General features: G+C 42.8%; 1 protein-coding gene across 1 annotated transcript in view; it reads left to right on the forward strand.

Annotated features, from left to right (window-relative positions):
- Positions 1 to 13,547, forward strand: part of slc38a3b (solute carrier family 38 member 3b) — a 132,753-nt gene that overhangs the window by 69,720 nt on the left and 49,486 nt on the right. The window contains exon 7 of the mRNA XM_020528267.2: positions 3,894 to 3,975. Coding sequence (XP_020383856.1) covers positions 3,894 to 3,975 — 82 coding nt within the window. The remainder of the gene's footprint in view (positions 1 to 3,893; positions 3,976 to 13,547) is intronic.

Consider the following 13,547-nt stretch of genomic DNA (forward strand, 5'->3'; position numbering starts at 1 on the left):
GGGCCAGCCCTTTCTCCAGTTACCCTTTTGCTCCTTATGTATGAATAAAAGGCTTTGGGATTTTCCTTAACCCTGTTTGCTAAAGATATTTCATGACCCCTTTTAGCCCTCTTAATTCCTCGTTTCAGCTTGGTCCTACTTTCCCAATATTCTTCCAAAGCTTCGTCTGTTTTCAGTCGCCTAGACCTTATGTATGCTTCCTTTTTCCTCTTTGCTAGTCTCACAATTTCACCTGTCATCCATGGTTCCCTAATCTTGCCCTTTCTATCCCTCATTTTCACAGGGACATGTCTGTCCTGCACTCGAATCATCCTCTCTTTAAAAGCATCCCACATATCAAATGTGGATTTACCCTCAAACAGCTGCTCCCAATCACATTCCCCAGCTCCTGCCGAATTTTGCTATAGTTGGCCTTTCCCCATTTCAGCACTCTTCCTTTCGGACCACTCTCGTCTTTGTCCATCAGTATTCTAAAACTTAAGGAATTGTGATCACTATTCCCAAAGTAATCCCCTACTGAAACTTCAACCTCCTGGCCGGGCTTATTCCCCAACACCAGGTCCAGTATGGCCCCTTCCCGAGTTGGACTATTTACATACTGCTCTAGAAAATCCTCCTGGATGCTCCTTACAAATTCTGCTCCATCTAAACCCCTAACACTAAGTGAATCCCAGTCAATGTTAGGAAAATTAAAATCTCCCATCACCACCACCCTGTTGCTCCTACATCTTTCCATAATCTGTCTACATATTTGTGCCTCTCTCTCACGCTTGCTGTTGGGAGGCCTGTAGTACAGCACCAACATTGTTACTGCACCCTTCCTATTTCTGAGCTCTGCCCATATTGCCTCACTGCTCGAGTTCTCCATAGTGCCCTCCTTCAGCACAGCTGTGATATCCTCTTTGACCAGTAATGCACCTCCTCCACCCCTTTTACCTCCCTCTCTATCCTGTCTGAAGCATCTATATCCTGGGATATTTAGTTACCAATCTTGCCCTTCCCTCAACCAAGTCTCAGTAATAGCAATAATATCATACTCCCAGGTACTAATCCAAGCCCTAAGTTCATCTGCCTTACCTACTACACTTCTCGTATTAAAACAAATGCACCTCAGACCACTTGTCCCTTTGCGTTCATCATCTGCTCTCTGCCTCCTCTTCCCCTTAGTCACACTGAATTCATTATCTAGTTCCTTACAGGCTTTAGTTACTACCTCCTTACTGTCCACTAACCTCCTCATTTGGTTCCCATCCCCCTGCCACATTAGTTTAAACCCTCCCCAACAGCGTTGGGGGACATTGTATTACTTTTAGTGAGGGCACGGCATGGGAAAGCTGACCTTCACCCAGAATGTTAACTCCTTAACTCAGAGAGAAAGAGGTGGTTCTTAATTTTCCAAAAGAGATCCATTCACAGTGCATAGAACGACTGACCTCCAATCCTCACATTGGCAGCTCAGAGTATACTGAGCTTTAATTCCCGATTCAGCTGCTCTTCCTTTATATCCATAGGCTGTAAAAGACTGTTTCCATAGCAGCACTGGCAAGGAGCCTTTGTATTAATGATATAATGGAAGGCCTGATTTTTTCCACAATTGACACAATCTCATTTTCAGAAATCGCCTGTTTATTTTGTGTCTATTTCCTTGATTTTGTCATTGCAGAGAAAAATGAGCATTTATTCTTGTGCTTGTTCAAAGAAAGATTTTAACCTCTCCTCCCCCAATCTCCATCTCGTAGAGCTCCTCTAACTGATGTGTTACAGCCTTGCGGTAGACACCACACAAAGGAAGCTGCCTGGATAATAGCCAGGATATAACAACCAGCCAACATATAGTACCTCACTGCCTTGCATTGGAATTACGTACCTATTGATTATTAGTACAGTACACACCATAACAACTGCACCTTTCAAACTGATCTCAAGTTGACTCTTTCTAATTATATTGTGCAATTACGATTAATTCCAAGTAATGATTATTTCGTACGTAGCTCCAGTATCATACAGCATCTGTGAATTCCTTACGTGTGCATAATTCAATTAAACCTGCTCACTGCATAAACATTATTCCTTTATGGCAGAAGTGTTTCAGATATACATTCTTGTTGATGCTCTTCTCTTTGTTTAAGAGTGTGAGAATACAGCAGTGTTATCTATGAACCCAGACTCTGACAATTCCACCTGACAATCCACCATTCATAGCAGATTGCTACTGAATGGTTTTTTTTTGGGTCCTGCACGTGTTCATTGATATATACAAATATCACTTGTATAAAGTGTGTTCTAATGCTATGGACCAGACCAGAGCCCCTTAAAAATATTTTAAGAAGGTAGCCTAGACCCTAACTTTTTCTTATTTTAAAGGCAAATATAATGTGCCTCAGATGTAATGTGTCTGGTCAAACTACTCGACATCAAGCAAAACACAATTTATTTAAACTGTAGTTACAATACAACCAAAGAAGGAGGAATTTAGATTACATTAACTCTATTGGAAACTTAATGGAATAAGAGGTAAAGTAATCACAGTTCATTAACTGTTCCAATGCAGTAGCATCCTATAAAGACACCTATTGGCAAAAAATGGAAAATTCAAGACACTGTTTCCTCCTGTATGTGAGAATCTAACTTCAAAGACAATTCAGAGAGTGTAGCAGCTAGGAGACATTCCCTGAAGCTTCCAACTCTTTTGAGACCCCAATAGCTTCTGCTTAAAACTAAACCCAAAAACTAAAATAAGAAACTAGAAAGCCTGGTCTGCGAGAACTGGCCACACCCAGGCTGCTTCAAAAAAAAGCCCCAAGGCATCACAAGTTGGTAACTTTCTTAGAGACAGCTCTAAGCCTTACAACTTCTCTTAAAAAAACAGGATAAAATAACCTCTTAAAGTGATAGCATTGTCACACTAATAGCGTGCGTACATTTTAGTCGGCTCAGTAAATTAGGGACCTTTCCCAATGGCAACACTGCTATTTCAGCACAGTTACCGAGCATGCTTAGACTTATTTCTTGAAACAAGCTATCACTTTGTCACTTCCCACTCTGACCTCATGCTCTGTACTTTTCCCTGCTGCTCCATTGGACTCTCCTCTTCCCTGCCGCTGTGCATCAAGGCATTGAGAAGGGGCGACCGAAGGAGGGAGCGGGTGAAGTTATGACTGGGAGCGGCTGGGAGGTGTCGACAGTGAAGATTGGGGGTAAGGAGGTAGCATGCTAGAAAGAGTGAGAGGGAGAACATGGAGGGCAGTGGTGAGAGGTGGGCTGGACAAGTACAGAGTGAGCCTGTACAGAGTCGGGTAGGGAAAGGGGTGATCAGGAAGGGTCAGTGAATGGGAGGGTGACGAGTGTTGGAGAGAGACAGGGAGTATCAGGACAGGCAAGTGAACGGGAGGGAAGCAACAAGCTTAAAGAACTCCGGAGACCAGGAGCCAATGAGAAGTAGTTGAAAAAAGATTGCAAGGTCAAGGGTTGGAGAGCAAACCTGCTGTTGGAGCCTGGGTACTACCATCCCCAACCACTGCCCATTCTGGTACCCATGGAGTGCAGCAGGAGGGAGGCCATCTCCATGTAGCACATGGCCTACCCAGATGATTTGGAGTTGGTTCCCACACTGGTATGATGCTGATGGCACTATATAATGATGTTACCCAGCTGCCCACTCCGGGTGGCAACCTCACCATATTCTGACCTATGTTGATAAAATGTTCCAAAAGGACCCGGTTCCCTGTGATTTGATGGTTCATGTGCCTCCCAACTTCCTTTCCAAATGTTTATACAGTTCAGATTTTCAAAAAACTACATCTTAAGATGGTGAGGTGCCCACTCCCACTGCCGTGGTTCATTGTTGGGATTTGAGCAGCAAATTCACTCTAATGCCTTTTGTCTGCTTTCAGCCATGTCCAGTTATCTCTACATTGTGAAGTATGAACTTCCCCTGGTGATACAGGCCTTTCTGAACATTGAAGAGAAAACCGGGTGAGTTGGAACTCCTGAAAGTTGGAAAGGGGTGGAATGAATGCTTAGGACATGGTGTTAATTTCCTTGGGACTTCTGTTCCTCACTCGTTACTTCCAGACTGTGATGAAGAAATCCCTTTCTCTGCAAATGCAGTTTTCACAACCAGCCCCCAGGAGAACAGGAGAAGCCCCCAGGAAAATTCCACCCTTTGGTCTTCCTTTAAGCTCTAGAATATTCAAAGTATTAGAATAAGAGCAAAGTGAATGCCTGTAAATTATATGACTGAAGCTGGGTGCTGAGGACTGATTAGAGGACTTCAACAATGCTTCAGTTAAGAATCCCAGTTTCTGTATCGAAACTGAATGTTTCCTGGACAGTACCTTGTTCTTATCATGTCCAGTTTATCCACACTGATCCATGAGGAAAGCTATCCAACAAAAGCTTAATATTCCATTTGGAGACCACCCTGAAGGATCCAGAGTGTCAAATTTGAGAGTCAGTTAATACAATGGAAATGAAATCAGGTGTGATACTGTTAACTCTTATTCTTGGTGCTCCTGGTGTACTTGGTAAAGAATATCTTATTATCATTGGGAAACCATACATCACAAAACTCTGTACCTGTTACGTCCAAGTTGAGTAAGAGTGTGGAGCTGCAGCTATCAGACTGAGAAGGCCAAATTGTGAATCTACCAAGCCTGTGTCTTTGGCACACTCCTCTGCAGGGGCGAGACTTGAACAGCACCTAATTAACAGGAGAAAAGGTTTAAATAGTTTCCACCTTCACTGTCTCAGGCGTACCCTCGACATCTCTGTGCAGGACAAGGTCACCCCTCAGATCTTGGAAGCATGTTAATTCTGTCAACATATGCTCATTGGTAAACCAATGACATTTGCACTGGCTCGGCTATGTTCACTAGATTGATGACAGCCGTATGCCCAAAGATCTGTGCAATGAACTGGCTGCTGGGCCCACAACCTCTTGGGTGTCAATAGTTCCACAGTAAGAAGACATGTAAGCATGATATGAAGATGGCAGGTATTGGGATTAGAATAGTTGAATGATTGTTTTTGGCTGGCATGGATGCAATGGGCCAACGGGCATTGTTAAAAATTTTTTTTTTTTATAGAGTCCCTACAGTGTGGTAACAGGCCCTTTGGCCCAACAAGTCCACACCAACCCTCAGAGCACCTACCCAAACCCGTCCCCCTAATGTACAAATCCCTGAACACTACGGGCAATTTAGCATGGCCAATCCACCTAGCCTGCACATCTTTGGACTGTGGGAGGAAACTGGAGCACCAGAGGAAACCCACACAGACACGGGGAGAATGTGCAAACTCCACACAGGCAGTTGCCCGAGGGTGGAATTGAACCCGGGTCCCTGGGGCAGCAGTGCTAACCACTGAGCCACCATGCTGCCCTTTTTCTGTGCTGTAGATCTCTATGACACTGATAACCAGGAGAGAGTCGCTGATGGCTGTGACCTCTGACTGAGTGTTTGGAAGAGCATTGGTAGAGGTGAGCAGGAATGAGAAAATCAGCTGGCTGAGAAGAGAAAACTGAGACCAATGAATTGTGCATCTTCCTAACCCATTGTGTTCCTGCACAGAAAATGCAGAGGACATTGTCACAGTGGGTCTCTCCTGCCACACCGAGCTGTATTTAACAATGCAGTGAGATGAGGAACATGAAAGATTTGGGCATGATCAATAGGCTTTCTCTTTATCTGGCTCCTTATTTTGAATTTGGATGTGTTATCTGACTCTGAATGATGCCAACATCATGGGCCTTAATCGCTGTTCTAGCTGTTGTACTTCATAGACGTTGTTGACCAAGTTAAGGGTATGATAAAAAATTAGAAACAGTGTACTGAGTTGGATGATCAGCCATGATCATATCAAGTGGCAGAGCAGGCTTAAGGGGCTGAATGGCCTATTCCTGCACTATTTTCCACGTATCTATGAGGTCTGCATTCTTGCTTCACCCCAGGGTTGAGGAATGGTGCTGCTCAAGTCATATATTGACCCATTGGCTCTATCTAATGGGGCGAGACGTCTGTCTCTTAGGCAAATAGCTACAGATTGCAAATCAGGAGGGAATCTAAAGAGCTGGGTTTAAACCCTTACCCAGTGTGGACTTGGGATGACCTTCTCCATTGGGGAAGCAAGGCTTAACTTCAATTTAGTTGATCATTCCTACTAGCCTGGGGCAACAGTAGGAGCATGCAGATTAGTCCTTTACAATAAACCTTCCTGGGCATCATACTCCATAATCATTCACTCACCCAGTCAGCTTTGCTTCCAAAAAAACCCCCATTTCTGCACTGAGTTAAAATTTAATTTCTGAATCTTTATCTCGAACAGGAGATCAGTGCTTGTAGTATCAAAGTGCCTACCATTTTGACAGCTCATTCCGTTGATGTTGCTCTGTGTGAAGGTTCACCATCTTGTGTGGCAATGTATCATTATTAACCATGACATAATTTCAAAATGGATATCAGACACTCGGGTGGAATTTGCACTGGGGCGGGTGTGTGGTGGTGTCCTATTCTCTTGATATAACACTGGCCAAAGATCAAAGTAAACCTGTGGGAGTGAGAGCTAGAGATCAAAGAAAGCCCTGTGGATATCTCTGCCAGGAGCTATGAACCAAATGGAAAAAAAATTGCTTAGTGTCACTCATTTACTACTGACTGATAATGGCTCTGGAAGACAGCAGGAACAGATTCACTGCCTGTCCTTTCAGGTGGAGGCTGGATAATGGTGTAAAAGGGACAGAAAGGAAAGGGAGGCAAATACATGTTTTTATTCACTCTCAACCAGAGTTATTATTGTGCTAAAAATACGAGTTCGTGTTTCAACAGGAAAGAAGTTGCTCAATGTGCGACCATACAATATTTTTGTTTAATCAGCAAGGTGAAGGTTAGAAGCTGCAATTTGTCCATAGCTTTCCATTTACTCAGCAAGGGGTAAGGATCACTTGCTGTGCAACTGTTTCATCAGGATAAGCGTGGTTACCATATGGCCTTTCAGTGCAACAAATGGTATGAAAATCAGAAGATCTTCCCCCACAGGGCTAAGAAACCCTCTCTTGAGGTGAAATAAGGAGGGTCATAAGCCCTCACTGTGTGGGGGACTGCTACTCAGCTGTGGTCTTCTCAAATTTACTAATTAGTGGCCCGAATGTGGGGTTGCCATCAATGGTGCGCAGGTTCTCCAAACTGGTAGCCAAGAGGAAGTCCAGGAGCGCTGAAAAAATAGCAGATGGTGTAATGTATCATTTGAACTACACAAATGCCAGGCAATGACCATCTCCAGCAAGAGAGATTCTAACCATCACCCCTTGGCATTCAGTGGTATTACCCCCAAATCTCCCACTATCAACTTCATGGCTATCACCATAAGGGGACATTGGTGTGGAGGGTTAATACTCTGAAGCAAGGGTTCAACATCTATCGTAGCAGTTGGTGCAATTTAAATTGGATTAATAAATAGAAATAGAATCCTTACAGTCCAGAATGAGGCTATTTGGCCTATCAAGTCTGCACCAATCCTCTAAAGACCATTCTACCCAGACCCAGCCCCTCACCCTATCCTGATAACTCCACATTTCCCATGGCTAATCCACCTAACCTGCAGGACCCTGGATACCATAGTGCAATTTCCCATGGCCAATCCACCAAACCAACACATCTTTGGACTGTGGGAGGAAACTGGAGCACCTGGAGGAAACCCACATCCCCGGCATTGTGAGGCAGCAATGCTGACCACTGAGCCACCATACCACCCATCTGGCATATAAAACCATTGTAATATTTGTGACTGTGATGATTATCATCGATCATCACAAAAACCCATTTGGTTTGCTGATGTCCTTTAGGGAGGGAAATCTGCCATTCTTTCCTGGTCTAGCTTACATGTGACTTCAGACCCACAGCAATGTGGTTGACTCTTAACTATCCGGTGCAATGGATCTAGCAAGCCTCTCAGTTCACGGTGGATAATGAGAGGTGGACAACAGATGGTGACATTATCCCTGACACCCACACACCTTGGAAAAATAAAGGCAGAGAAGGACTGGATCAGCCATATAAGTGTTGTGGCTACAAGAGCAAATCTGGGAACTCTGACACAAGTAACTCACCTTCTTACTCCTTAAAACCTATCCACCATCTGCAAAGCACAAGTCAGGAGTGTATTGGAATATACTGGAACTTGCCTGGATGAGTGTGGCTCCAATAGCATTCAAGAAACAGGGTGAGGATTGCTTGCCATGTTACTATAGGGAGCTGTCGTTTATTCAGCAGAAATAAGGGTTATGCTCTGGGCAACTGCTGTTTTCATATTTATTCAACAGGCATTAGGGTTATGCACAGTGCAACCATGTGGAGTTTTTGTTTAATCACCAGGGGAGAGATTAAGTCAAATGTCACACCAGTTGTTGTATTTGCCGAATGATGATTTCCTGTTTATTCAGCAGGTTAGCAGTTAAAGGTAAATTGTCGGTGGCAAGAATTGTTTTGGAGTTTCACCTTATTTACCAATGCACAGGTTAAGAAAATTAATTATTAAACCAGGGTGCAAACGAAGGCCCTTACCTGTGCAAATGCTGAAACAGAGTTACTCCTAAACATTTGATATTTGACTAGCTGTTCACAGAAATGATGCAATTCCCAGTAAGGCCTTGACAGTGAAGGGAAGAAGGCAGCTGCAGAGATGTGGAGGCTCTTCGCTGCCTGATCTATAAAGGGACTGTTCTGGCTGTCCCTGGCTCTGGTGACTGGAAACTTTATTAAGGCCAGGGGTTCCTCTGGTGGAATCATGAAGTTCCATAGTTGCACAAGTTTAAAACAGAGTGTTTTTTTTTAGCTTGTGTTTCATTTGCTTTTCTATTCGCCCTTCAACATCGCTGCCAAGGCCAGCATTTGTTGCCCATCCAAAATTGCCCTGTAGAAGATGATGCCGAACCATTGCGTTTTGAAGCAAGTGCAATCTTCGGCAGTGTTTGCATCAGCCACCCCAGGAGGTGGTGTGATTACTGTGTAAACATGGTACATAAACAGTGATACAGGCCATAATATTAACAAACAGGAGTACATTCACTCACAGCCACTCCCTTATGGCCACCAGTTTAGAGTAGACAAGGATTATTAAGGAACTGGTTTTGAGCAGCCGGGCAAAGGATGAATAAATACAGTCAGGCCAAACTGACTGCTACCTTGGTTTTTGAATCATGCATTCTGTATTGGCATGGCTTAAGTAGAGAATTTGATAGAAACTGCAACTGATGCAATTATTCTCCTTACAAAAACAACTTATATAGTACCCTTCACATAATAAAGCACCTGCAGACTTCACAGAGGAATTATAAAAGGAAGTGTGAATCAAGCCACGTAAATAAATGTTAGATCAGGTAACCAAAAGCATGGTCAAAGGGGGAGGGTCTTGAGAAGTGTTTTAAAGGACAAGAGTGAGGTTAAGAGATGGGGAGTTCTCAGGAGGCAATCACAGAGCTAGGCGACCGAAGATACCACCCGAGCAAAAAGACCATCCAAAGCAAAGGCATTTAGGAGATTTGATAGCGATGTTCAAAATTATGAGATGCTTTAATAGAGAGCATGGGGGAAATCATTTTCAAATGGCAAGAGGATTGGTAACCAGAGGACACATGTTTAAAATAATAGACAAATTAAAAAGTCAACAGGAGATGAAATCAATTTATTTTCATTCAATGAATGATTGTAATCTGAAACTCACCGCTAGAAAATATGTGGGGGTAGTTTTAAAAGGAAATTCAACTGAGGTGGGGAAAAAGTAGGGGAGTGGAACTAATTGGCAGATCTTTCAGACACAGGCATGATCTTAATTTTGGAGGAAATTGCCACAACAAAAATTAAACTAAAATGTTTCTGTAAAAATTTCAGCTTAAATCAAGATTTAATAAATCACACAGCCACAAGGTATCCTTGATTTATGCAATTCCATGAATCATAAGCAGATGCAATGCAATAACAGGGTATTTGGCCCATCATGCCTTTGGTAGAGCTATCCAATCAGTGACCTTGCTCTTTCTCCAAACCCTGAAATGTTTCAAATATTCAAGCGTTTCTCCAGTTCTCTTTTATAAGTTACTATTGAAACAGCTTCCACCACCCTTTCAGGCAGTTTATTCCAGATCACAACAGCTCGTTATTGGAAACGATTTCCTCATGATGTAACTAGTTCTTTCATCAGTCATTTTAAATCTGTGCTATCTGGTTATCGATCCTTCTGCTGTCAGAAGTGGTGTATCCTTGTGTACTTTATTAAAGTCATTGTTGACTTTGAAGATCTTTCTGAAATCTCTTAATACTCTCTATTTCTAAGACCTTGGCATCTTTTCTAAAGCTTGGTGCCCAGAATTATTTACAGTATTCTGGCTGCGACCTCTTCAATATCTTAAACTGGGGAAACAAAACTCCATTGCTTTTGCACTCTACTCTGCAATTAATAAACCCAATAATCCTACGCAATATATTAATAGCCTTATCAATTTGTTCAGCCACTTTCAAAGATTTGCTTGCACGCACCCCACCCAACCTCCCATCTGTTTGTTCACGTCCCCTTTAGATTGTAACATTATATTGATAGTGCCTCACCTTGATCTTCACACAAAAATCTTTTGAATTTTATCTGCCATGCATTAGCCCATTCCACTAATGTTGCCCTGAAGTCTGTTACTATTTTTATCATTGTTAACTACGTTTTTGTGTGGTTTTGTGTCTCTGCAAATTTTGAAATTATGCCCAACCCAAATCCAGATTTTTATCTCTAATAGACTCCTCACTCGCAGTGTTAGGCTGATTGGTCTGTTGACATTGGGTTTATTGTTCTTCCTTTGTTTAAACAGGATCGATGCAGTCTTATCGAGACAGAAATATCTATAAAGTGATGGGGGGGATTGTGAAGGAGGAAGCCATAATTGAGACCACTGATCTATGCTTTTCACAGAAAGACTGTTGAAATTGTGGAGTGCAATCTGCTCATTTGCAGCTCTGTCGTGTGAATCAGTGTTTTGTTCAGGTAAATTAAGATGTTGATGCTTTTGCAAGGAAGCTGCATTGCAACTCAAATTTTTTTCCTTTACATTTATTTTCTTCTTCGCCATCACATTCTCAGGGGTTTTCAATAGCTGAGGGAGAAGGAATCAGAGATTTGGGACCTCTGCCATGGCAAGAACTTATACGTCCTATCGAAGTTGTTCATTAAGTAGCACACTGTATCGTAGATCTAACGCAGATGTTTAGTGTAGTTGAGCAGTTTATTTTGTGCATCATTGGCTCATCATTCTGCTCTCCATAGAAGACACATCAAGTTTATTCCTCACAATGCACAATTGTGAAACCTTTTAAACCTTTTAAAATAATCCGGTAATGCATGAGATGAATGTACTCCGTGCTGGTAGTGAAAAGGTGAACAGGTTAGCTTGGCTTGGCTGCACATTTCCATTACATTCCCACCTCCATTGTAAGGTAACGGCATCATCTATTCAAGCTTTTAACTGTAAAATGGATGATATGGAAGAGAATTACGAGGCCCGGGCCAAAGATGCTGCTACTGTCTGGGCCAAAGTGAAAACACTGGGTTATTTCAAGCAAAAGTGGCATCAGCAATGTGTACGCTATTGCTGCCTCAGTTTGTCCATGTCCAGGACAAGACTCGAGGAAATCATTTGGAGAAAACAAAGTGGAATTGTAACAGTGGTTGGCATCCCTCTGATACAATGTAATGGCAAACGCTTAAAGAATACTTAAAAGATTTGTATACGTTCATCATACACAACAGAGGCTATGGATTGACATTGTGAGACAGCAGCTGTCTGTAGAGATGTGTCTTAGTGCAATTTGGCTCTGGAATGTAACTTAATTCTCCACAGTTTTCAAAATACCCAGTAAATGGATTCAAGCCCCTCAGCCTGACATGACCACACATTTACTGCTGCCCATAAAGCAAGGTTGGCATTCGTTGCCTCTTCTTTCTAATTTTTTTTTCACAGGATGTGGGCATTGCTGGCTAAGCCAGCATTTATTGTCCACCCCTAATTGCTATGGAGAAGGTGAACGGAGCTGCCTTCTTGAAATGCTGCTACCCTTGGGGTACACAGATATAATGTTGTTAGGGAAGGCGTTCCAGGATTTTGACTCCGAAACAGTGAAGGAATGATAGTTTATCTCCAAGTCAGGATGGTGAGTGGCTTGGAGGGGAACCTGCAGGTGGTGGTTTGCATCTGCTGCCCTCGTATTTAGGAGATAGAAGATGTGGGTTTGGAAGGTGCTGTCAAAGGAGGCTGGGAGAATTTCTACAAGCTGGTGAACTGAGTACATTGTGATAATGGTAGATGGAGTGTCACCAAATAGGATGCTGGAAAGTGTCGAACTTCTTGAATGTTGTAGGACCTAAACCCATCCAGGCAACTGGAGAGTATTCCATGAGACTCCTGCTTTGTGCCTTGATGATGGACATACTTTGGAGAGACTGGAGGTGAGTTAGTCATTGCAAGATCCTTCACCTCTGACCTGCTGTTGTCGCCACAGTGTTTAATAGGCTAGTCCACTTCAGTTTCTGATCAATAGTGATGCCCTGGGTTATTGATAGTGGATGATTCAGTGGTAGTAATGCTATTGAACATTAAGGGACAGTTCTTAGCTTCTCTCGTGTTCAGGATGGTCATTGCCCAGCACTTGAGTGGTGTGAATGTTACTTGCCATTTACCAACCCAGCCTAAATGTTGTCCAGGTCTTGCTGCATATGAATGTGGACTGCTTCAGCATTTAAGAAGTTATAAGTAGAGCTGAACATTGTGTAATCATCAGTGAACATCCCTCCTTCCAACATAGCAATGGAGGGCAGATCATTGATGAAGCAACTGAAGATGGTTAAACCCAAGACATTTAGGGGCCCTCTTGTGGCTCAGAGGTAGATTCTCTACCCCTGAACCAGGAGGTCTGGGTTCATGTCCCACCTGCTCCATAAGTGTGTAATAACATCTCTGAAAAGGTTGGTTAGAAAAATAGGTTAAATAATAAAAAAAAAATACTCTGAGGAAATGGGGGTCTTCTTGTGGAACAGTGGTAAACTCCCTACCTATGAATGAGGAGATCTGGTTTCATAAACCCCCTGCTCCCATGGTGTGTCATAATATATCCAAAAAAGTTGATTAAAAGTAACTATCCAGAGGAACTAGGCGTCTGGTGGTGCACTGGTAGTGACCCTAACTCTGGGCTAGGAGGCCTGGGTTCAAGTCTCATCTGTTTCAGAGGTATTTTTAATAACATCTCTGAATTGGGGTTGATTTAAAAAGTACCCAGTCTGAGAAACTCACAAGAAATGTTTGGGGACAGAGCTTATTGACCTCCAACAACCCACATTTGCCCTGGAAAGCAGTGATGGATGATTATCTTGAATCTCTGAATAAAAACCGAAAGAGTTGTGGATGCTGTAAATCAGGAAAAAAATAAAGTTGCTGGAAAAGCTCAGCAGGTCTGGCAGCATCTGTGAAGGAAAAAAGAGTTAACATTTCATGTCCAGATGAGCCTACCTCCTCATCC

Source organism: Rhincodon typus, chromosome 16, assembly GCF_021869965.1.
Source record: "Rhincodon typus isolate 14 chromosome 16, sRhiTyp1.1, whole genome shotgun sequence".
Taxonomy (NCBI): domain Eukaryota; kingdom Metazoa; phylum Chordata; class Chondrichthyes; order Orectolobiformes; family Rhincodontidae; genus Rhincodon; species Rhincodon typus.